We start from the raw sequence: 25,636 nt of genomic DNA on the forward strand, positions 1-25,636 counted from the left end.
TATTTTAAACAACATAAATTTCTCCCATTAATAGCAATTCTACTGCTCTATGCCTGGTTCATTCAATTTAACAAGCACTGCGTACCTACTATACGCAAGGCATTGAGGAAGGCATTAAAGGCCAAAATAAAAAGTAAGGCATGGTCCCTCCCCTCAAGAATTCATATTCTATTGTAACTGTGTTTACATGTTTATATTCCCTACTAGAATATAAAACAGAAGAATACATACTGAAAACTTCTTAGAGGAGTTGGTTTTAGAAAATGAATGAGTGCATAAGAACAGACAAGGAAAGAATCAGGGTCACAACCACAGCCATAAGGCATGTGAAGCCAACACACAAATACCATCAGCAAGTATACCAGTTGCTGGCACTGAAAAAGAAGGGAGGAAGGTAGAAAGGCAACCACAGAACATAAAACACAAAAGGCTAACCAATGGGCAGCCAATAATTGAAGTGTTCAGACTGCCTTTTGGTCAAAGTTCTATGCTAGGTGCCAAAGAAAATATAAGAGGATGTTAAGGCAGAACAGTGCACTTAAAGAGCTTACATCTATAAAGGGGTCAGTCCTATGTACAAAAAATGATCCTCTGAGCTGCCTAGGTAGCAGCAAGCTGAGAGGATACAGTCACCTGTTCAATCTGATTTTACTCTTATGTTTTTGCTTAACAAATTCACTTAGTTGTTTGTATGGGACATTTCTCATATTTCATTGCTTTCCTTTGTAGATCAGGCCGTCTCTCCCCTTTTAGCCCTCTTCTCTTGTCTTTCAAAAGGCAGCCTGGAAATATAAGATGTTGAGAGAGAAGGCAATTGGTACAGATATTAAATAAGTTGGTCAGAGATAATTTCTTTAAGAAGGTGACACTTGAGCAAAGACCTGAAAAAGGTCAAGGAGTAAGTCATGCAGCTACCTGGGAGCAAAGCTTTTTAAGCAAAGAGAACAACAAATGCAAAGGCTCTGAAATGTTAAGTGTCTGCTGGGATCAAAGAACAGGAGGTCATTACAGCTGGAGCAGAATGAGCAAAGGAGAAAACAGTAGGAGATGAGGTCAGAGAAGAGTGGCCAGATGGTAAAGAGCTGCAGTGTCCAATATGATAGCCACTAGTCTCATATGGCTATTGGACATTTGAAATGTGGCTAGAAACCGAATTTTAAATTTTTTAACTTTAATTAAAATTAAAATTTAAAAACCAATACTGGATTCAGTTATTAGAAAACTTTTAAGAATGTTTCAAATTACTTAGGTATGTAAATTTACTTTCAACTGTAAATTTCATGAAACCTAAATACTGATCAAGTATTTCCAATCAAAATACAAATCAAGTATTTCCAACCAAAATTTGGTACCAAAATTGTGTAAAATACACACCAGATTTTTAAAGACTTGATATAAAAAAGTAAAACAATTTCATTAATAATTCCTTACATTGATTACATGTTGAAATAATATTTGGATATACTGGTTTAAATTAGATATATTGAAATTAATTTCATGTTTTCTTTTTACTTGTATAGCATGGTTGCTGGACAATTTTTAATTACATATGTGGCTGGCATTATTTTTCCACTGGACAACACTGGTTAGACCCTTGTTGGTCATTGTAAGGATTTTTATTTTTATGGTGTGAGTTAGGAAGCCATTAGAGAGTTTTGAGAAAATAGACATGAACTGACTTGTTTTAAAAGGACTGCTCTGGTTGCAACCTTAGAAACCGACAAATGTGTGGAGGGGGCTAGGGAACAAAGCAGGGAGACTAGGGAGGAGGCTATTTCAATAATTAGAACTGCTGTCACTTCAGAGAGACGATGGGCAAGAGTTCTGGAGGTAGTAAGAGTCACTCAGATTCCTGATAAATGTTAAAGCTGAAATGACTATCAAACTGGATATGCTGTCAGAGTAGATGTGGAGTGTGAAAGAATAGAGGAGCCAAGGATAACACTTAAGGTTTTTGCCTGAGCACCTAGAAAGTCAGACTGAGTTGCCAGTTAATGAGATGAGGAAGACTGTGGGAGATGCAGGTTTGAGCGAGAAGATCAAAAATTCAGTTGTAGACATGTTAGGCCTGAGAATTTTATTAGCCACCCAAGTGAGAATGTCAAGTTAGCAGTTGAATATGTCTAGAGTTTAGGAGAGAGTTGTGGGTGGGAGATACAAATTAGGGAGTTGACAGATTATACACAGGATAAGTTCACTTAGGGAAAAACCATGATAAGGCAAGGCCTGAAAACTGAACTCTGGAGCATCTGAACAAGCAGCCAGTATGGTGGGAGGATATCTGAGAAGCCAGATAGGGTAAGGTTTCAAGGAGGGAGTAATCAAATAAGCCAACTGCTACGGATGTGTAGCATAAGATAATAACTAACACCTGACCATTAGACTTAGGAACATGGAGGTCATCAGCGATCTTGACAACAACAGTGTGGACAGAGTGGTGGGGTCAAAGCCTGCTTGGCGAGGGTTTAAGAGAGAATGGGAAAAGAGGAACTAGAGAAAGTACACACAGACAGCTCTTTCAAGGAGTTTCATTGTAAAGGGGAGTGAAGAAAGAGAGTAAGAGCTAGAGGGACAAGCGAAGTCAGGAGAGCTTTTTTTTTTTTTTAAAGATGGAATAAATTAAAGCATACTTATTCATCGATGGAAATTTTTGTTTTGTTTTGATAAAGAAAGACATGCTGCACTGGGGTAGGGGGAGAACTTCTGGAACAACGTTCATAATAATTGAGAGGGAAGTAGATTTACTGACCAAGTAGAACATGGAAAGTACAACGGTCAGAGGCAATAAATTAGGTGGATACGGTGATGAGAGCTTGTGGACATTCTCTCTGATTATCTCTATTTTCTGAAAGTTAAAATTGTGGGGTTTGGTGCGAGAATGAAGAACAGAAGGAATAAAACACAGCATGGGCCAGAGAATATATCAGGACGGCCAGGCAGCACTAACCTTCTTGAGGTTCATGATTATGAATCTGAAGTGAGACCAGTCAGCATGGCTGTGTTTTTCTCCAGCTACATTAAAATATACAGAAGTAGACATGAATAATAGAGTTAGATTTAACCAGAGCTGGAATTTCACCAGGTAAGGATGACAAAGCCGAAGGAATGGGTCAGCTGAGTTGAGAGTATATGCAAAGTTGAGATTATAATGACGGGCCTATTGAAGACCCATGAAAAAGCAGTAGAATTAATGGAATGCAGGTAACAGGGGGATTGACAAAGGCTTGTAGGTGTTCGGGTAGTAGAAGGAGTGGTTTGGGAGGACAGAAGGTGGTGACCAGAATGTGTAAAATTGAGATTATGAAGGGGTTGTAGTTATTGGTAAGGTCAAGGTCTAGGAAATAACCATGGGGACAAACACCTCAAGGGAGCACAGAGGATATGATCATTGGGGAAGTCTAGAGTTTTAGAAAAATTGTCTACATAGGTAATGAAATTTCCATAAATTATCACAGAAATAGTGCTAGAAAAAGTGAACATGAGCTAGGAGCTAAAATCTTAAAGAAATGAGGGGGAATGATATGCGGGATCTATAGATGACTACAAGGTAGAGACTGATGAGATTCAGAGCTGGAACGTTTAGAGAAAAGGGGAGAGAGGGGTCTGAAAAGAGCAATGAGGAGCAATTCTCTGTCTCCACTTCTAGGCCTAGAGATTTGAGGGATATGGGAAGAAAAAAAGCCACCAGCTGAGAAGACTGCAGGAGAAAGCTGAGGAAAAGGGTGTCAAGAGGTGAAAAGCCTGGTTTCAGTCTAAACAAAAAGATGAAGGAAATGTTCAGACAAGAGGGTGAGGATAACAGAAACCCAGTGAAAGGAGCGGGAGAGAGGCAAGGGATCTGGATAGAAAAGTAAATGGACAGAGACACATGGGCATGAGGAAGGACCCTAGAGTCCTGGGCTTCTTGTGATAGTTAATGTAAACAGAGATAAAGAGCTTAATCCCGATGACCTCAAGGGAAAGAGGAATGAGGCTGTAATAATGGGGGAGGTGGCGGTGAAGGGAATTTGGGGTCTTTTTCACTCTTGCCAACAACAGTGTGGATGTTGGGGAGGGACAGTTTGATCTAGGCACTAATTTACCCCTGAAATAGGACAAACACTGGAGTTTCTTCCTCCCTCCTGCCCACAGAGGCCAAAAGGTTAAAAGTGTCTGATGATCTGTCCTTTCAAGACGTGGCTTCACGCTCACTTCAAACACTAATACTCTTTTAAATTACTCTGTAGCTTCCGGTAGCTGGAAGGGATTGTGCACACAGTGATCCTCCATCCTCCCTACCGATCCAGTGAATGTGCCAAGCAGCCAGCTAAAGCTCAGGGTACAGTCCGTGCCCATGAAGGAGAGCAGTGCTAGCCAGGGTCACACTATGACCTCTGCCTTTTGGCACAAGGCTTCAAACAAATGACCTAGAAAGCCCTCGAAACCTAGCTCTAAACTCACTGTACCCATTCAAAGCTGCAGAAGCCACCACAAATGTATAGATTAAAAACCTGTTACATTTTTACGCTTAATAGCACCCCTCCAAATTATATTATGTAAAAATGTACATGAATCCCTTCAAGCAGAAGTTTGTATACACTAAATTTGTGAATTAGTATTTAGAATTTAGTAGAGCTGAATGTACATATGTACAAACAGGTACTAAACATTAAAGAAAGGAGAGAAGCTTGTAGCAAATTTCTTCTTTTTTGTTCTTATTTATTTATTTTTTTGTGGTACACTAGCCTCTCACTGCCGTGGCCTCTCCCACCGCGGAGCACAGGCTCCGGACGCGCAGGCCCAGCGGCCATGGCTCACGGGCCCAGCCGCTCTGCGGCACGTGGGATCCTCCCGGACCAGGGCACGAACCCGTGTCCCCTGCATCGGCAGGCGGACTCCCAACCACTGTGCCACCAGGGAAGCCCGCAAATTTCTTCTTGAAGGAAAACAGAAACAGGTAATGAGTTGCATTCCACTGTGGAGAACTATTATGTGGAAGCAATTTCCTTTTCATTAGGGTGACCATTTGTGATGTCTCCCCTTGAGTGAAGACTGGTCATAGTGACTTGATTCTAGCAAGCAGAAAGCAGTGGAGGTGATAGGATGTCACTGCAGAGCTCTCCCTCTCTTTGTGTCCATGTCTGTGTCTGTCTGTCTGTCTCTCCCTCCCTCCCTCCATCAAAAACCAGCTTCCATGTTGTAAGTTGCCCTATGGAGAGCCCCACATGGCATGGAACTAAGGGGAGCCCCTGGTCAAGAGCCAGCAAGGGACTGAGGCCCTCATTTCAACAGCCCACATGGAACTAAATCCTGCCAATAATCCTGTGAGTGAGCTTGGAAATGGATTCTCCCTCAACTGAGCCTTGAAACGTGGCTCCTGTTGACACCCTGACTGCAACCTCACAAGGAACTCTGGGGCAGAGGCATTAGCTAAGCCACATCTGAATTCCTGACCTACAGAAACTGTGGGATAATAAATGTTTTAAGCAGCTAAGTAATTTGTTACATAACAATAAACAGACAATGAATATACCTTCAAATTTATCATCCAAACCAGGATAATTTTAAGACTGAAAGAGGGCACTACTAATACTTGTCACAGAATAACACACATAAATGAAGAGTGTTGGAGACAAACCGGGCATATATGCTCGCCCTACCTTTTATTCCTCTTTAGTGGCACAAAAGAGGAAAAACTTAGAGATAGCTCAGAAAACTGGTCAGACATACTGAAAAAGCAAACTAGAACAATCTTTAATTGTCCTTCTGAATAAACTACGTATGATTGGGGTGAATTAAAACCCTGCCTTTTGAAAAAAATTCTTCAGGAAAGGTTCTGAATGCCAAATTATTAAGTCCCAGACTTGCCACGAATGGGATTTAACTCAAAGAATAGAAGAAAAAAATGTGTTCAACTGAAGTTTTAAAACCTGAAGTGAAACAATGGGTTTATTAGACAATGAAGAGTGAGGGTTTAAGTGTTAATAAGAAAATATCAAACTATTTTATTTCATTAAAATCTCGCTCTATGTGTGTTTCATTAAAATAGTATGTTCTTTAATTCCACCATACTCAGGCATTGAATGGTAGAAAGAATATATGACTTGGCATCAGAAGATGGGTTTGAAACCTAGTTCTACCACTTGGTAGCTTTGTGACATAGGGCAAAAATAAAATTTTGAGACTGTTTCTTCAAGTATAAAATGGTAACGTTACCACATAGCTCAGAGTGTGGATCAAATGAGATAACACACAAGAAAAACCCCTGCAAACTGTAAATGAACCATATAAACACTGATTTCAGGAAAAGCCTATTTTTGTATAAAAAATATAATTGCCTTAACAAATGTACTAATGCTCTTCTCAGTTATTTATAGTCATATTCATGATTAAAGCCTAATTATTCAGACATACCTTTCCTCACCTGATAGCAGCTTTTTTCTCAGACCAAGCTAAGTACTTAGCAAGAAATAAATTCGCATTTGAATGCTGACCTTAAAAATCTAAACTTTCATTACTTGAGATTTAAAATAACTGTTAAAAATATGTAAGGTAATCCTTAGTGCACTTTTTATTACTAATTTTCATTATAACTGTAGGTATAACCATGGACTCAGACAATGTAAAATCACAGTTTCGAATACTAATACATAGTTCAAGGAGCAATTTTTTTCTTTTTTTTTGGCTGCACCTTGGCAATGAGGGATCTTGGTTCCCTGACCAGGGATCGAACCCATGCCCTCTGTAGTGGAAGCACGGAGTCTTAACCACTGTACTGCCAGGGAAGTCGCAAGGAATAATCAATTTATAGTGTTCTCGTTCCTATACACCAAATCAGAAAGAAAAGGTAGACAGAATACAAATATTTTTATAATACCTGATACTTGTTTAGTATGTTACAGTTTACAAAGTATTTTCATATCTATTTTCTCATTTAATTCATGTGTTCTTTAAAAATTGAAATATTACAAATCTCATTGGGGAATTCTGACCCCTGAGAAATGAATGTTTAAACTAGTTGTTGCCATATTAATCAAAATTTCATGTGTCAATTATTCCACAAACTACTAGAAACTTCAAGATAAAATTGTTCATAATGTTGATCATTCAGCATTGTCAGGGAAAATCCTGGTTTAGGGAAGAGATGAAAGGAGCACAACCCAAAAAACAGAATGTTTGAGCTCTATAAAGCTTCAGTTTAAAACCTATTTCATGCTGAAATTCAACATGTGAATATATTTAATTTACTAGGTGCTGGTAACAGAGTTAAGATAGAGTCCCTTACCCTCAACTCATTCACAGCACAGAAAGGAAACAGATAGGTAAGTAAGTTACAGTTGTCACTTCTAACACAGGATAAGTGTAACCATAAAAGTGAACACAAGATAAAAAGAAAGCTGAAGATACAATTAACTGAAGTTAGGGGTGGAATGGGAGGTGGTATCTAAGCAGCAAGGATGATTAACCTGAAAGACTAGTATTACTTTGCTAGGTGAAATGGGGAGGAAAAAAAAGATAAGGACTCTAGGCAGAGAGCACAGCACATGCAAAAGAGTTCTGAAGCAATGTGGTGTGTTTGAGAAACGCAATTTAGTATTATAGTGATATAGTATACACCTGGGAATACAAAACAAAGCTAAAGTTGTACTCTTTACTTCAGTCAACAAATATTTAGACAGCTATGCAGGCACTGTTCTAGGCAAGAACCAAAAAAAGCCCAACTTTGCAGAGCTTACATTTCAGCAAGGGGAGAAAGATTAAAAAGCAATAAAAATAAATAAATGATATAGAATATTATAGGGCTATACATGCTATGGGGGCAATTGTTTAATAGCACATTTTATTTCCATCTCCTTTTACTATACACTGCACAAGCTGCGGGGAGGGAGAAGTGCAGGAGAGAAAGAGGGAAGTGTACTAATACATCCTCCCCAGAGAACCCCAAACGCTCAGCATCTCAGTAGTTCTAAACAGGGACAGTACTACTGCCTAAGATACATTCTTTAAATCTATGGAAGTGATTTTGGGTTGTCAAAATGACAATAGGTGCTATTGATATGTAGTGGGCAAGGGCTAAGGATGCTAGATGTCCTGCAGTGAGCGGGACAACAGGCCCACACCTGAAAAGACTTTCCACTATGCAGTCATGTAGGAAAATAAACTTTAATTACCTGAGCCTAGAATCTAACTCCATTTTACATATAAACAAAAAATGCGTTTCGCATCATTTTACTACACCATTTTCCAAGAATGCAACTCCCATATGAATATAGGAAAGGGTGTACTTTGTCTTGTTAGGAACTTTATCAAAAGTTGTTCATTTCAGAAAAATCACATCAAAAACAGTATCACTTACTGTATTTAAGTAACCATCACATCGTACCTATATCACTCTGTCTTATAGCAGTCATATTTACAGCTAAACTACCCTTATTTGTAAATATATCACTATTTTATTACTTCTTTCTAGTATTTACTCATTTAAATAATATAAATTAGTTTCCTGCTCTTTCTCCCTTAACACAGCTGAGGCATTATGCCAACTCTTAAAAATTTACATGTAAGAGCAGTTATCTATGAATTTCACTCCAGGAGAGCCAAGGAGGTGCTTGAAAATACGTTTTAAGAAGGGGGTGTGGAGTCTAGCAGAGTTGAGAACCACTAACTGAAACAGCTCTTAACATTCCAGTCAGCTGGGAGCTCCAGAACCTCTTCTCCATCCCAAACAATTTGAAACCAAGATTTGATTTTCTGATGCCTCCAACTCTCAGTCCAAACAAATGCTTCCTACTGTCACTCTGACAATTTTCTGAAATGCCAAATAACTGTACTGCTTAGATCAGTCACAGATTCACAATTATTCAATTTAAAGTCCAGGAACTAGAGAATGTCTTCCTAACTTTGAGGGGAAAAAAAAACTACCTCCCTCTGGAACAATACAAAAAAGGATAATATAACAAAGACTGACCTTTTCCTTGCAGATGGCTATCATGCCCTCCCTATGTATTAAAAAATTCCTATTTGCCTCCAAAAGGAAGAAAAATTAGAAGAAAATGCCTAAGTAAACCCCAAATTTTGTGGATATTTTGATTTTTCTTTTCTTTTACTTTTTTGTATTCTAGTAAACTTCTGGCCCCATGAGGATTCAATCAGATTCTCATTCAATTTCTGCAGACCCATCACATAGTATTTTTTAAACTGTTTTTAATCTTTACATTTTTTTAAAATTATGGGATTCATTCTTTGGTGATTCTAGAGCTTTGCAGCATCCTTCCTCCCAAAATTCACCAAAACCCTGCTTTTCTGCAGTCTCTAGCAACTTTGGGAAGTTTATAAAATGGCACTTCAGTTTGGCTGGGTCCCATCACTGCAGAATGTAACATACCTATGACAACCAAAATTCCTAGAATATAATGTTTCAATCTCATAAACACAATTATGAAAATACTGAAATATATAATTTTAAACTTAATCTACTTGGATAAGAAGCAGCCCTGACCTCTCAATAAGTAATTAAGACTGAAAATCAGATTTTACATGTTAAGAGAACTTATTTTAAAATAAATAGCAAATAAATCAGTACTCATATAAAGTTTGAAAATAAAATTCTAAAATGTAAGGCTGTGCATTTCCTCTATGTGTTTGGAAATCTAACTACGACACTTCATAGACAATAGTATATGACAGTGGACAGGTCAGTCTCTCTGGTTCTCAGTTTTCATCAATAAAAAACAGACAAGGACAAACTAAAGATTATCTGCGGGCTTCTTTCAGGCAAAGATTCCGTAATTTTACCTACACAAAGGGGGATTTTTGTCTTCATAAAAGGAAAACCAGAGCACAGTAGTGAGTTTTTAATGTAATAAAATATTATTATAGCCCTTGTATAGCGTATCAACATGCTATAAAGATGCTTAGGTGGTCTCAAGAACTGGAAGCAATTTAGCATTCATGCTTCTTTCTAATCAGGTACTGCAATGTTTATCCTTTTAAAGTATGGTACAAATCACAAAGAGCTATTTGGGTCTAGATGATTTGTAAGGTTCTTTCTCACTATTAAATTCTATTCATTTACTCTTCAATGTAGACAAGAATGTCTGAAGACTGAGGACCAAGAAGAGATCCCTCTGGACAGAGTAAGTGGACCATGTAAGGATTTATGGTGCAAAATAGCAGTATCTGTAAGTCCAAGGGAGCAAGAACCTTCTATGGGACATTAGAGTGACAAGGATTGTGAGGAGTTTTATAAAGATTGAGGTATTCTCTGGGTTGGCAAAGGTTCATTTAGATGCCTTCCAGAATGATAGATAGCCCAGGAAATCCAGTAGGATGCATTCAAATGCCTACTTCTTAATCCTGACATAACAGAGTGAGGCTATTCAGACACTGGTGTGATGTTGTCCTTGACCATAAGAATAGTTTATTCTTCAAGACTGCAATCATGTAATGACTTTGAGATCCAGGGTACCATCTTTCATGGTACACCTCAGAGGTGGTACAGTCCAGACAGGCTAGCTGCTTTCTGATTTTTTTTTTTTAAAAAGGCTTTATTTGCTTCAGATTCTTAGAGGCAGTAAACACCCTTGCCTCAGAGCTATCCATGGTGCTTGACTCATACTCAGCCCGTCACTTCCAGCAACTGGTGCATTAGCTTTCCGACCATAGTCAGGATCTGCCTGACCCATCAACCACATTGTGGCCTGTGACTATTATGCCAGTATCACGGGCCACTTGTAATTTCTGTCTATTCCACTTTGCCTATGCCCAGATCCACAAGTGCCTTACTTTGTCCTGGCTTAGATCTCTCATCTAGCTCTGCCTCCCAGGCCTGCTATACCATCTGCTACACAAAGCCCTTTCTGTACATACAGTACACCTTGGGGAAGATCACTGGCATAATCTGGGCAAAAGATTACAGTTCTTCAGAGCCAAATCCCCCATATGATACCTTACGTGAGTTTTAAAACCTTGTTGTTACAATTTTTACCATTCCAAAATGATTTAAAATGAGTTTTAAATTTTGCTCTATGTTTTTGTGACTGACTTTGGAATGAATAAAGAATAGAAACTGTTAACTCAAGATTTATGTGTGGGTGTCAGGGAATCTATGAGCCCCTTGAAATTATGTGATTCTTTAGGCAGATGCATGTTTTTCTTGGGAAGATGGTGTTGAGCCTCTTACCCTTAAAAGGTTAAGAACTCGGTCATTGTGCTGATGACTCCCAAAAATAATCACCTCCCCAGGTTTAAGCACTAGACCTCTATATCTGTGGTTTAATAAATATATTTGCTCTTTCTCCCAGTTCCTGGCACAGAGGTCCTGAAACACTTGAAATTTCCTGGGTGACATCAATGTCTTTACTTATTCATAAGGAACATCTTTCAAGAGTTTTGCTAATGAATGATTAGGCTGGGGTCCCTAGATAGCCTCAAGATGGGACTGGTTACCCAAAAGACGAAGTGATTAGAGGGCTGGAACTTTCAGTCCCATCCACCAACCTCTGGGAAGTGGAAGAGTGGGAGGCTGGAGATTAACACTCTATAAAAACTCCTGAATAAAATGTGATTAAGTTTCCAGGTAAGTGAATGGATCCACCTGCCAGGAGTGTGGTGCACCCCAGTTCCACATGGAGAGAAGTTCCTGCACTTGGGACCTTTCTGGATCTTGCCCTATGTACCTCTTCACCTGCCAGGTCATCTGTATCTTTTATAAGATAAATGTTTTGCTGAGCTTTGTGAGCCATTCTGACAAATGACTGAATTTGAGGAGGGAGCAGTGGGAACCCCTGATTTATAACTGGTCAGTCAGAGGACAGGAGAACAACCTGGACTTGCAACTGCTGTCTGAAGTGGGGGCAGTCTTGCAGGACTTAACCTGTGGAATCTGATACTATCTCCAAGTAAATAGTGTCAGAATTGAGTTAAATTGTAGGACACCCAGCTAGTATCCACAGAGAGCCAGAGAATTGCTTGGTGGTGTGGAAAACATTCCAGAATATTCAGCTGCCTACTGGACACCTCTAAATGAATTCCCAGAGAACACTTCAAACTCAGCATGTTCAAAATGAAACTCATTTTTCCTCCTTACTCCTCTAACATGTTCAGCTCCTAATCCTCACCATCTCAGTAGAGGATACCACCTAGATATAAAACTAAAAATCTTGTCAATCATGCTTGATCATGATTATGACTCTTTCCTTTTCCTCATTCCCCTTATCCAATCAGTCACGTCTTACAACTTTTTGAAAGCCTAATAAACTCTTAAAACACTCCAGAAACAGAAGAATCATGTGTTCTCTAATCATTTTGCAGGTGGTAAAGATCTCCAAATATTAATAGATTCTATAGGCTGGAAACTCTTCCCACTGGACCATAACTTTTCATTTTTAATAGAAAGCATAACACCGTCTCATCATTCCCCTTCCCCCAATAACTGTTTTATGAATATGTCAGAGAACGTAGCTAACTCTTTATTCTTCTGAGTTTATGAAATGAGATCAAAACAGTTTTCTTCTACCAAAGTGACAAGTGGGGGCTGTTTCTGCAAAACAGCTCTCATTTGGAATACTTTTCATTCCTAGCTAAACAGTCCTAAGGATCATAGCACTACAGCTCAGTGAAGGCAGCTGCTCTCCAATTTCCAGAAGATAACAGAAATCTTCCTTTGTCAATAAATCCATATCTTTACCTAGAAGCCAACATAACATATGACACTGCAAAACAATTGCCAAATCAGAAATCAAAAAGATACAAGTCAGAGTAACTGAAATTCCTGGCTCCTGGTATTACTTTAAAATTCTTGATGAGAATGGGAGGAGATAAGAAGGCTAGATATAGATATTCAAGTGAAACTGAAGACCTTACCTAACTCTTGGTAAAGCTTAAAAGACTTCCTGAGCATTCGTTGTCTGAATTCAGGTGGCAATCTTTCCTTAAAAAGATAGAAGATGTCCAGAAACATACGATGAGCATCTCCCATTCTTCACACATTGTCATTAAAGATTAGGAAGTTCATACTGATTTTCTTTTAGGATCACCTCCTGACATACCCTGTGCTTACTGGTGTTTTGTAGAGAAAACAAAAGGGAAACTTTAAAATGTGCTTACAAGATTTTACTACTAAAAACCAAGAGAGGGCAAATTCATACTTATAGGATAGTTGAGCTTAACCTCACAGAAAAAATTTTTTTAACTCTTGTCAGTTGTCCATGTAAGAGAGCAAATCACTATGTACCTGAAGACCAACAAATGCTTATAATCAACAAGAACAGAACATAATCAAGGAATATCCAGACTTGGAATACCCTATACAGTTCAAATAACTGCTTATCAAATAGGCATAATGGCACTGGGAAATAAATGTAACGAAGGCCTTAGCTGTCTGTGCCAGCCTACAGTATGATTCAAAGGCATTTTATTATCTTGTCTCTCTCAAATCACTACAAAATGACCAAAGTAAAGTGTAATCATCCTCTTAACAGGGTCTTTCAAAAGGCATAAATTTTCATCTTAAGTCCGTTACCAATTTTTTAAAAAATAGGTCATACTTCTGGTGTTATGTCTAAGAATTCTTTACCAAGCCCAAGGTTCTGCAAATTTTGTTTATTCTAAAAGTTTTATATTTTACAATTAAATCTACGATCCATTTGAATTAATTTTTGTACAAGGTGTGAAATTAAGATCAAAGTTCATTTTTTAACCTATGTTTAAAGGGATGAAAAGATAAGCTACAGACTGGGAGAAAATATTTGCAAAGCACCTATCTGACCAAGGACTCACATCTAGAATATATAAAGAGATTTCAAAACTCTACAGTAAAAAAACATACAGTCCAATTAGAAAGTGGGCAAAAGGACATGAAAAAATATTTCACTATAATATTTTATTCATATTTCCCTAAAATATTTTATTCATATTTCACTAAAATATGGATGGCAAGTAAATAAGAAAATATTTTTGACATTACTAATCATTACAGAAATGTAAATTGAGACCATGATGAGATATCACTATATATCTATTAGAACAGCTAAAATCAAAAATGACATACCAAATTGCTGGTGAGCATGCAAAGAAATTGGATCTCTCAAACATTACTGGTGGGAATGTAAAATGGTACAGCCACTTTGGAAAAGTTTGTCAGTTTCTTTAAGAATTAAACATACGTTTACCATACAACCTAGCAATTGCACTACTGGGCATTTATCTCAGAGATACAAAAAGTTATGTCCACACAAAAGCCTGTACATGTTTGTTCATGGCAGGTTATAACAGCCAAAAACTGGAAATGCCCAAAATTTCTAACAGGTGAACAGTTAAGCAAACTATCTTTCAAACATCCATATTATATATCCATACTACAGGACACTACTCAGCAGTAAAAAGGAAGAAACTACTGATACATACAACAGCTTGAATGGCTCTCCAGGGCATTGTACTGAGTGACAAAAGCCAATCTCAAAAGGTCACACGCTGTATGACTCCATTTATGTAACATTATAGAAAATGACAAAATCATGGAGATGGAGAAGAGATTAGTTGTCACCAGGGGTTAGAGATAGTGGGTGTGGGGCAGTAGGCAGGTGTGACTATAAAGAAGTAGCATGAGGGAGATCTTGACTATGGCGTTACAGAAATGTATACATATTTATACCAATATCAGTTTTGTGGTTTTGATATTGTACTATAGTTATATAAAATGTGACCGAACGGGGGAACTGGGTACAGTATACACAGGGATCTCTCTGTACTACCTTTGCAACTTCCTGTGAATCTGTAATTATCTCAAAATAAAAAGTTTAAAAAAATGCAATCAATGTAAAATCACCCAAAAGTTTGGGAAACATGGGAAAATTTATAAATTTGTTGAAAACAGTGATGTTGTAATGCTAAATGCAAATCAAAGAGGGATAGGGGTGATCATGGTGTAGCCTAGAAAGACACTTGGAGATTTTGTCCAAGTCCTCCAAATAGTCCAATCAAATATTTATTGAGAATCTAATAAATGAAAGACATAGTGCTATAAAAAGTAGTTGGGTTAAGAAGAAGAAAAGGTCAAGCACTTACCTCTGAATTAATTTACTCTCTAAGAAGATAAAACAGAATAATTATTAAAAGCCTCAGGGCCACTGCAAAAGCAGTTCCCTTTGCTTGGAATGTTCTTCTGTTTTTCTAGTTAGTTCCTACTTGTCCTTGAACTCTTAGCTCATTGTCACTTCTTTAGGGAAACCTTCCCTAGCTCTCATTGCTCTCCATATTAGAACACGTTCCCCTATTACATGCTTATACAGCACCCTATATTTTTCATTCATAACAGTAATCACCATTCAAAAAAACTGTGTGACATTTTGATGTCTATTTTCTCCATTAGGCTAATCTCCAAGAAGGCAAAGACAGTCTAGGTAGCTCACCACTGTATTCCCAAACCCAATGCCATGCCTGGCAAATGACAGAAGCTCAAAATATGTTACGTGAATAAACCTATACAAAGCTATAATTCATATGTGCAAATGAGCAGGCAGACAACAAGAGTTACTGGCGTTTGTAAGAACCCAAGATCACTTCAACTTGAGAAAGCCAGTTTATATGGGATAGGAGGTTCATGCAGAGGATAAAGAATCTTATATACAAAGCTGAATATGAACATCAGCCTTTTAGCAACAGGAACCCACTGAAGAATTGAAACAGGGAACCGGTGCATCCGATGTGCTGTATAGGGAAATAAATGTGGAGAACTGAATTCAACTAAGAGGATAAGACACTAGAGGCAGTAAAAATAACTGCAAGGAACTGTGGTAATGCAGGCACAAAATGATAAGTTCCGGAATGAGAGGGTGGTCATGGGAAAAGACAGATGTGAGAAACACTGAGAATGAAGAGCCAACAGAACTTAAGGACTGATTAGCTATAGGGGCATGAAAGGGGGAAGAGTCAATGATGATTCAAGTGGTTTAACAGTGGGTGATCCATGAAAGATAATACCATTAACAGAAATGGGAAGTCAGGACTAAGTTCTCTTAGAAGGAATGTGCTTTGTTGGAAAGTGATGGGTAACATCCACACAACTGAAGACGTGAGACTAGATGGAGAACAGTCAAGGCTGACAATGTAGATGTGTGAGTTGATTATAGTTAAGGTTATAAAAATGAATGAGATCTCTCAGAGAGGAGACGGTATAAAGGGCCTTGAATGGAAATTCTTTAAAACCATTTGATCTGCCCCTGGTGTGAATTATGTTTCTCAGGTTATGGAGTCATTCAGACGGTGAGCTTCCTGAAGGCATAGCTGAGCTCAACCGTGCACTGGGTGTTGTACACAACTGGTGCAAAATAGTAGCCTATTAAAGGAACCAATTATTTTCAAGATAATTTTTGATGATTAATTCCTGTTCCACTTGCACTTCGTATTTCAAAAAGTGGTGCCCTAGGTAGAACTTTGAAAGGTACAGGCTTCACTTGAAATTATTATAATCAGTGAGTTTAGACAGTTTAAATCATTTATCCAAAGGTCTGATTTCCCAAGGCTCCAGAACTGAAGAACTGAAAGACCAGGCTTTGGGACTGTGAAAACCTTAAAAAAAAAAAAAAAAAAGAGCTCCTAATGAGACTAGGGCTAAAGCAAATGCCCACTAGAAGTAGGGAATACTCTTCAAGAAGTTTTTGAATAAAGTAATATAGGAAATATTATTTTCTGAGGGAGTGAAAAAAAAACCCCAAAATTTCAATTGTACACTACATGGGTTGACAACGTACAAAAACTAAAGAAGCTTCAAATGAAGGATAAGCCAGATAATTAAGGGAATTGAGAACAGTCCAGATGCATACTTTAAAAAACAACAAAAAGCTAATGAGGGAAAGTCATTGGCCTGCTCTCCCACAAAATGTGCCTAGGTGTCAATCAAAGATGGAGTAACAAGCTAATTCAATGCTTAGGTGAGCAGTACTTCCCCAGCTACAGTTTAAAAATAAGAAAAGGGACTAATGAAATGGATCAGAGGACAAATTTGTGTACAGCTCCCACCCCACCCCCGCCCAAATAAATCAAGGTGGAAAATGCCACAATGCTCTAACCGTGAACTGCAGCAATGTCCTAAGTGCTTCCAGATAGGTGAGTGTGTTTGTGGGAGAAGTCAGGGAAGAGAAACCCGTTGGAGCCGCAGACTCAAGGAAACTGACAAGGCATCTATAATCCAACCATCCTCTTAACATCAGACTGACTTCCACGATAAGTCTAAAAGATGGTCAACCAGTCTTTGCCTGCTTGTTTCCAACAACAGCAAATGGACCACTGGTAAACTGACCATTCTCAGAGCTGGACAGCTCTCATTTGTTGCAAAACCCTTCTAAGTTATCCCTAGTAACTTTCACCCCGGTCCTTGGTTCTCTCAAGAGCTACACAGCGAAAGGTGAAAGTTTTGGTTTCATTTTTAAATTTAAGCGAACAAACTAGGTATTACTTTCTGGCATGTCAATACATTCCCTTCTTTCAATAGTAGGAAAATCTGATCTCTTTTTTCAACGTTTGACTCCCCGTGAAGGAAAAAGGAAGGCCAGTCACAGGTTCCTTTAGACTCAGGGCTGCGACCTCCGCAGCAGAGCGGAGAAAAGGGGCTTAAATAACTACATACACTAGGAGACGTTGCAGCTGATATGAAATTCCCGTTGCCAAGAAGCAAGCAGCTCTAGCCTGTGACCGTGTGCTGGGACGCGATAGAAGCCACACAGACCTGGCCTGGCAGCCCCGAGACAGTGGGGGCCAAGAAGCCTCCGTCTCTTTTTGCCAAAGCCGCTGAGGGCTGAGTGGGCGCTCACCCCCAGGCCACCGGCAAGCCCGTCGCCTCACACGGCAAAGCGCTCGGCCCCGGAAAAGAGGCATCAGTAAGAAGAAGGCTCGGTGAAACTCCTGGCAAAGCCCAAGCTGCGCCGCCGGGCCAGCTGCCCCTGTGTCCAACCACCCGGCCCGCCCGACGCCGTCCTGAGAACCTGCACCGGTGAGCGCTCCCGGAGTTGGAGACGTCTCGGGCTCGGCCGGGTCCCGTCTCTCCCGCCCGCCCATCCTCTCTCAACTCCCCTGCTTAGAGCTGAGCCGGAGGCCACCCCAAGGAGTGGTGCCCAGGAGGCACGCCGCGTTGGTGGTGAATGCTGCGGGCTGGGCCCGAGCTCTCGGGCGGGCGGGCAGGCGAGCGGCTGCGGCCGGTCACTCACCGAAAGGACGCTCATGCGGATTGGGGTCTCCAACAGGCACGCCATCTTGAGCCTTCCCACCCGGCTGCAGCCGGCGCCGGCGCCGGGGCCGGCACTTTCGACAGCCGACTACTGGGCCAACCACAGTTACCTCTGCAGAAAGTCAGGCAGGTAGACGAGAACGGGCCACGCTCTAGACACCGCTGAAGTACGGCCAGGGCCCGCAGAGGGGAGAGCAAAGGGAAACCGCACCAGGTGCCTCCTAACGAATCGTCCTCTCAGAAACGGCAGCTACTCTCAGCCTGGATGAGAGGTGGGAGCGCGCAGCAGTTTCCGCATGCGCAAAGAAGATCGGCCGGCCCCACCTGCGGCTCGCGGTGGGCGGAGCCTCGGGGGCGGAGCCTCGGGGGCGGAGTCTTGCTGCAAGCTTCACAGATTGATTTGATGCAATTTCTTCAGCTTGCGTACCCATTATTCCGAAAAACTGGTGTGTAGAGCCAAATACATAATTTGAAGTTCACTTTCATATTCATTATCTCACTCTTTGCGCCAAACTCCTGGTGTCGTTATTATCTCCATTTTACAGATGGAGAAACTGTGATCTCAGAACCAGGCCTCCTGCCACCAGTAAGAGTGTTTCACGATCCATCGTTGAAGTGTGACGTGTTTCAGCACTATCTGCCTGACCGTTTTATTCTACTGAAGTGTTAAGAATAGATACTCTAGAGCCAGAACGCCTGAGTTTAATCCTTGCTACTTCACAGAGCTGCATTACCTCGGCAAGTTACTTAAACTCCTATGCTTCAGTTTCCTCTTGTGTAAAATAAGGGGCTATGAAGATGGAAAATATAAGGCTCTTAGAACATGCCTGGAACGTAGAAAACGTTATATATGTGTTAGCATTTCTGCAGCCTCTGAGTCAAGCAGAAAAAAATGGGGTCAAATATCACTAAAACCCTCTGATAATTGAGGCCAAATAAAAATATGCTTCTAATTCTATTTTCTGATTGATGAATTCAGCTCTCCCACTCCATTTGTGTGTTTGGGTGTATATGAACAAAACTGCCCTGGACTTGGCTGAACAGGTTTCAACTTCGTGCTGCTCGCAACCAGCAAGGTTTTCACAGGATGGGTGCAATGAACCTGTTATATTACTTGTCTTTCTCTCATTGCTATAGCCACTCCCTAATGCAGGCTGTTATTACCTCTCCCCTGGACTAGAGCAATTGTCTTCCAACTGATGTTGTAGCTAGCCTCTCCTTCACTTTGCTCCTCACTGCTTTCCTGTCTTCCCCCTGTACTTGGTTTCTGAATTTATTGTGGTACTAATCTCGCTTATGGGCCTGTGTCCCCTAACAAACTGTTGACTTTCTGGAAAGAAGTGATTTCATTGTAGATTTTCTTCCTGCTGCAGCACTATTTCCCAAACTTTAGTACTCTGCATACCACCCACACAATCTTTGCCAACCTGCACCCAGGTATTATTATTCAATATTTTTCTTTAAAGCCAATTTCAACTGATTAAATAATTTTAGCCTCATCCTAAATCATAATACTCTGAAAAATCGAGTATATTGTCCTCCTAATTTTTATTCTAGTACACATTAACATAACAGCTACAAAAATGTTCAAATGTTCATCCGTGTATCACCTAGAATCATGTCATGTACTACATACCACAACAGAGCAGAGCATAACCCTTATACAGAGTGTACAGAGGTATCAACTAAATTTTCAGTTGACATTTGTATGATATAGAGTTGTTGCAGCTGTATTTGATCCACATTTCATTAATTAGCTCAAGCAATACATCCTCCAGGAACCCCCTCCCCTAAGTATAGGTTAGGTGACCCCTCCCTCATGTCCTCACGTATCATTCTGTTCTTGCCTCTAACATAGCATCTCCAACAATAGACTCTAACTTTTGGGGTAATATTTTACTTGTCTGTCTCCCCATTATACACTTCAGAGCAGGCACTAGGAATTTTATCTTCCAGGGCTTTTATCTCACCGCCTAGCATAGACTACTCACTTAGTAAATGTTTGTTGAATGAATTTTTGGCTTAGTTTGGGCACCCCCAAAGGCAGATCCTGGGACAATGATTTGGGTGCAAGTAGTTTATTTGGAAAGTGTTTCCATGGAACAGAATTGATGGATCAGCCAGAGTGAGAAAAGAAAGAAGAAAAAGTCAATATAAGGGTCCATTGTTGAAGTCACTGCTTATTCCCTAAGGACCCCTGAAAAACATACAGCGTGCCCCACCCCCTAGATATCCATCTTGAGGTTGGAGTATTAATCCACCACTCCCATCCTATACTAGTTGAGGGTATCCCCGCAGCTTTTAATTCTCTACCCTCCTGGATTGTACCTGTGCACAGAACAGAGAGGGCTTCCTTAACCTGATGCAGAAAAGCAGAAACTGCAGGCTCTCCTTTGGGGTAGGATACAGGCAGCATGCATCTGAACTTGCAGCAGAACCATCATTACAGCTGTGGCTGAAATCAGAGTGAGGAGGGGCTAGGGAACATGAATCAGAGCATCCAGGCTTTTCCGTTTTATTTCCAGAAAACTGACATAGCCATTTTACAGGAAAGAAGCATTGATTAGCAAAGTCCTAAGCTTTGGATCAGGAATCCCATTTCTAGTTCAAATTTTGCTACTAAATAACCTTAGGTACATCCTTCAAGCCTAAATAATGAGTAGAAATTTAGGGTAATAAAAAAAATTGATTCAGCCTCCACGTAACAGCAACAACAAAACTTTGGCGCAGTGGTGGAGAGTAGGAATAGCCACACGGACTCCCCTGAAAACAGGAACGAAATTTCTCCCCATCCTCCCCTGTCTCAGAGCAGTATTAATTTCTGAAAAAATAATGACAACAAAGTGTGAGTTTAATAAAGAAAAAGTAGAAATACATAATCGAAAGTAAGTAGCAAGAAAGAAATCTGAAAAGTATTTATAAATATCTAAATGGAACTGCCAGGGTAGAGAAATAAAGCCATATTTTTGAAAGTAGAAACATACCTATGCAAAAAAAAAAAAAAAAAAGGAAAGCTTAAAATGTAGAAAGATTCAAAACAAAAACTGAGTGATCCCAAAAGGAATTTAGAAGACCCTTTAAAAGATTTGAAAACAGAAGAGATTCTTTAAATAAATTAAAAAGAGAAAATGGACTAACATTGGTGCAGAGGAGATATAGTTCAGTTCAACAGACACTAACTGTGGGTTTACTGGTGCACACATTGTACTAGGGATTCAAAGTGGAATAAAGACACGGTTCCTGCTTTCAAGCAGACAAAAATATGAGACTCTGAGAGGTTCAATAATTTGCTCTCTCATACATAATCCCCTGGGACCTGATAGGACTCTCCCTCATGGGATTACTGAGCACTGGCTTAAGCAACCAGCCAATTAAGGAAAATCTACAAGGGCTTTGCAATGGGAAATAATGCATCCGTAATTCAGGTGCTTGGCAGGTGTAAAATATGTATATGCATAAAGCAGAATTAGTAAGATGTTGAAAAAGTCTTCTATTAGAAACTACAGTTAAAAAAAGAGAAAATGCTCTTTTTATAACTGAATAATTGCTGTGGTCGAATTCCAACTTACAAATATAGAAGAAATGATGGAATTTGAAAACCACCCCTTGACAACCATATGAGTTATACTTGTTTGAGGCAAGAATCTACAATGGATGCCGAAACTAACTGGTGGGAATATGGTGAGAAACGGAACCTCCCCACAAGTTACTAATGATAGTAGAGGAACTTGGTAGACACCACTTTATTCAAGTGATTATAATTAATATCACTACTAATGGGATAAATAGACACCATGATATTATGCACTGAAAAGGACACAACATCAGTTCTGTGGTATGCCTGCCAAAAATGCATGGGTGTAATCATGAGGGAACATCAGACAAACCTTGAGAGACACCACACATCTACATCCTTCAAAACTGGCCTGAAAGACAAAGAAAAGCTGAGGAGTTGCTATAGATTAAAGGAAAATAATGTGACATGACACTTATTAAATACAACTTGTGATCTAGGATTGAATCCTGGAAAAAAAAATTTCCCCTCTTGCTATATAGGACATCAAGGGGATAGATGGCAAAATGTGAACAAACTCTGTAGATGAGGTACCATTGTTAATGTACCAGTTTTGATAATTGTACTGTTGTTATAAAGAGAATACCTTTGTTCTTAGGAAACACAGAGTGAAGAATTTAAGTGTAAAAAACTGAGTCACTATGTATTAAGCAATTATTTGTCTTTAATAATGAGAAAGGGACTCATTTAGAGAATAATAATAATAAGAGGGCCAAGGATCCTGGAAATTAATTCATTCAATAAAATATATTTACTAGGTACCTACTATGTGCCAGGCACAGTGCTGGGGGGGGGTGGTGTAATACAATTAGCAAGAGAGATACATTCCCTGTTATCACAGAGCTTTCAAAAGAAGGGAAGAGAGGACTCCCCTGGTGGCACAGCGGTTAAGAATCCACCTGCCAATGCAGGGGACACGTGTTCGAGCCCTGGTCCGGGAAGATCCCACATGCCGTGGAGCAGCTAAGCCCGTGTGCCAGAACTACTGAGCCTGCGCTCTAGAGCCTGCAAGCCACAACTACTGAGCCCGCGCGCCGCAACTACTGAAGCCCACACGCCTAGAGCCCGTGCTCTGCAACAAGAGAAGCCACCACAATGAGAAGCCCACGCACGGCAACGAATAGTAGCCCCCCCTTGCCACAACTAGAGAAAGCCTGCGAGCAGCAGCGAAGACCCAACACAGCCATAAATAAATAAATAAATTTATTTATTTTTTAAAAAAAGGGAAGAGAGACAAGAAAACAAGTCATTAGAATGTAGGATGATACGTGAAAAGGTGTGGGGCAAAGGGAACATCTATGAGGGAACCTCATCAGGACTAAAGTCACAGGAAGTCTTTCTGTTGGGGGTGGCACCCAAGCTCTGACCTGAAGTGTCAACAGGAACAGACCAGGCAAAGCTCTGTGCATTGCTCCACACAGAGCTTGGCTTGTCCATAAACATTTGCGTAATGGAACAATTAAGACACCCCCTTCTCTGCACTTAGCTGTGGAAACACTGGCAGATCTTGCAAAATCAGTGCTAGGACAAGAGCTCCGATTATTTATAGGAAAAGAGACACTAAAAATCAGCAGGTCTTCAGATGGGTTGCCATCTTCTGGATTACCTGGGCACTAAAAAACAACTCCACACCCACCCCAAGCAAAGATGACCACATTAGGCAGATGAGTTTGAAAATGGAGACGTGAAGGTAACAATTTAGGCAAAGCAAATCCAATCTTCACCATTTACAATACCGGAATGGAATCTGGACGTCATCAAACCTATAAACGAGATATTGCTTGCTTTTTAACAAAAAAATCTGATGAAATCAGAAAGTCCGAATGGAATGTCTGACAAGTTTAAGATTCAGAGGCTAGAGACACCACAGGACTCTTTTATCTCTCTGTGATGTTTGCCGCTCTTTAGTTTTACCAGCACAGACTTGCTCACTCTTTAGTTTTCCTGTAGAATGTGCTGCCATCAGGTGGTGGTAGGTGCCATAATCACCTAGTTCAACTATAAGATAAAGATAGCAGGGATGGATGTTTTATCTTGATGTGTATAACATTTTATTTATAAACTGACTTGAAAACTCATTGCCCAGATATCTCCACAGCTCACTCCCTTATTTAATGAAGGTTTCTGCTCAATATGTCACCCTATCAACATGGTCTTCCAGAACCACCGTATATTCATTAAGTACCCTACCCCTACCATGGCATTTCCAATCCCCTCACTCTGTTCTGTTTTAAATCATCCATTTTTTAAAAGATTTTTTTGATGTGGACCATTTTTAATTTCTTTTTTCCCCCCACGCCCACCCCACCCCATTTTTAAAAAGAGATTTTATTTATTTATTTAGGCCACACCGCACGGCATGTGGGATCTTAGCTCCCCGACCAGGGATTGAACGGCACTCCCTGCATTGGAAGATGAAGTCTTAACCACTGAACAGACAGGGAGGTCCCAATCATCTTTTAAACACAGTTCTTCCTTCCTGTGTCATATGTTTCTTCAACTCTTATTTCGCTGGATTTCATTGTCAAGTAATATTTTTTCAAGAGGGGCTCATGGGTATTGTCTCCCTGGAGTACTTTCATGGTTGAAAACATCTTGCTTGTTGCCTTTTATCTGAATGACATCTTGGCTGGTACAACATACAGGAAAAAGAACCCATTTTTTGTATTTTAAGCAAAAAGTTTACAAAATTATTGGAAGGAATAAAGGGCAAACAGGGAGGGAATATTTCACTTGAGATCAGGAACAGTGAGAAATTCACCATCACTGAATGAACTTGGGGTGCTGAGCTGCCACCACCATTTCCAGAGCCGGAAGAGAAAAGCAACAGCTTTTACTTTTCTTCTACCTTCTAACCTCACACAAGTGTTTCTCATTTGCAAAACCCAATCCAGACCTCAACCAGCGAGTGAGCCTAAGAAATGTATTGGATTGGCCAAAAGATTCCTTCAGTTTTTTCCATAAGATGGCTCTAGTAGCACTTAGTTGTCTTTAACTTCATTCAAAACAATTTGTTAGATTGTATGTGACAGCTGTCATATCAGCGTGCATTAAAAAAATATCAAAATTGGTGAATTTTTGTGTAACCATTTTAATATTGAAGATGGAAGAAAAAAAGAAAAATTTTCAGAGCATATTATGCTTTATTATTTCAAGAAGGGTAAAAACACAACCAAAACGAAAAAAAAATTTTGTGCAGTGTACGGAGAAGGTGCTGTGACTGATCGAATGTGTCAAAAGTGGTTTGCAAAGTTTCGTGCTGGTGATTTCTTGCTGGATAATACTCCATGGTTGGATAGACCAGTTGAAGTTGAGAGCAATCAAATCGAGACATTAATTGAGAACGATCAATGTTATACCACATGGGAGATAGCTGACATACTCAAAATATCCAAATCATGCGTTGAAAATCATTTGCACCATCTTGGTTATGTTAATCACTTTGATGTTTGGGTTCCACATAAGTTAAGTGAAAAAAACCTTCTTGACTGTATTTCCACATGCGATTCTCTACTGAAACATAATGAAAACGTTCCGTTTTTAAAACAAATTGTGGTGGGCGATGAAAAGTGGATACCGTACAATAATGTGGAATGGAAGAGATCATGGGGCAAGCAGAATGAACCACCACCAACCACACCAAAGGCTGGTCTTCATCCAAAGAAGGTGATGTTGTCCATATGGTGGGATTGGAAGGGAGTCCTCTATTATGAGTTCCTTCCAGAAAACCAAACAATTAATTCCAACAAGTACTTCTCCCAGTTAGACCAACTGAAAGCAGCACTCGACGAAAAGCGTCCAGAATTAGTCAACAGAAAATGCATAATCTTCCAGCAGGATAATGCAAGACCACATGTTTC

At 39.9% G+C, this 25,636-nt stretch overlaps 1 protein-coding gene across 10 annotated transcripts in view; it reads right to left on the reverse strand.

Moving 5' to 3' along the window:
• ARMC8 (armadillo repeat containing 8) overlaps window positions 1-18,427 on the reverse strand; it is a 102,507-nt gene extending 84,080 nt beyond the window's left edge. For 6 of the 10 annotated variants that reach the window (XR_003679641.2, XM_055087487.1, XM_007107295.4 and 3 more), the window contains exon 1: window positions 18,183-18,426. Coding sequence is in view for 8 of the 10 variants with exons in the window: in XM_055087487.1 (XP_054943462.1) it covers window positions 18,183-18,227 (45 nt within the window). In the remaining 2 variants the exon portion in view is untranslated. Of the gene's footprint in view, window positions 1-633; window positions 1,329-18,182 lie in introns of those variants that run through there. The other 4 variants (XM_007107294.4, XM_028489439.2, XM_055087437.1 and 1 more) reach the window with 3 other exon arrangements.
• Between the last annotated feature and the right edge of the window lie 7,209 nt (window positions 18,428-25,636).

The sequence above is a fragment of the Physeter macrocephalus genome, chromosome 1 (assembly GCF_002837175.3).
Source record: "Physeter macrocephalus isolate SW-GA chromosome 1, ASM283717v5, whole genome shotgun sequence".
NCBI lineage: Eukaryota > Metazoa > Chordata > Mammalia > Artiodactyla > Physeteridae > Physeter > Physeter macrocephalus.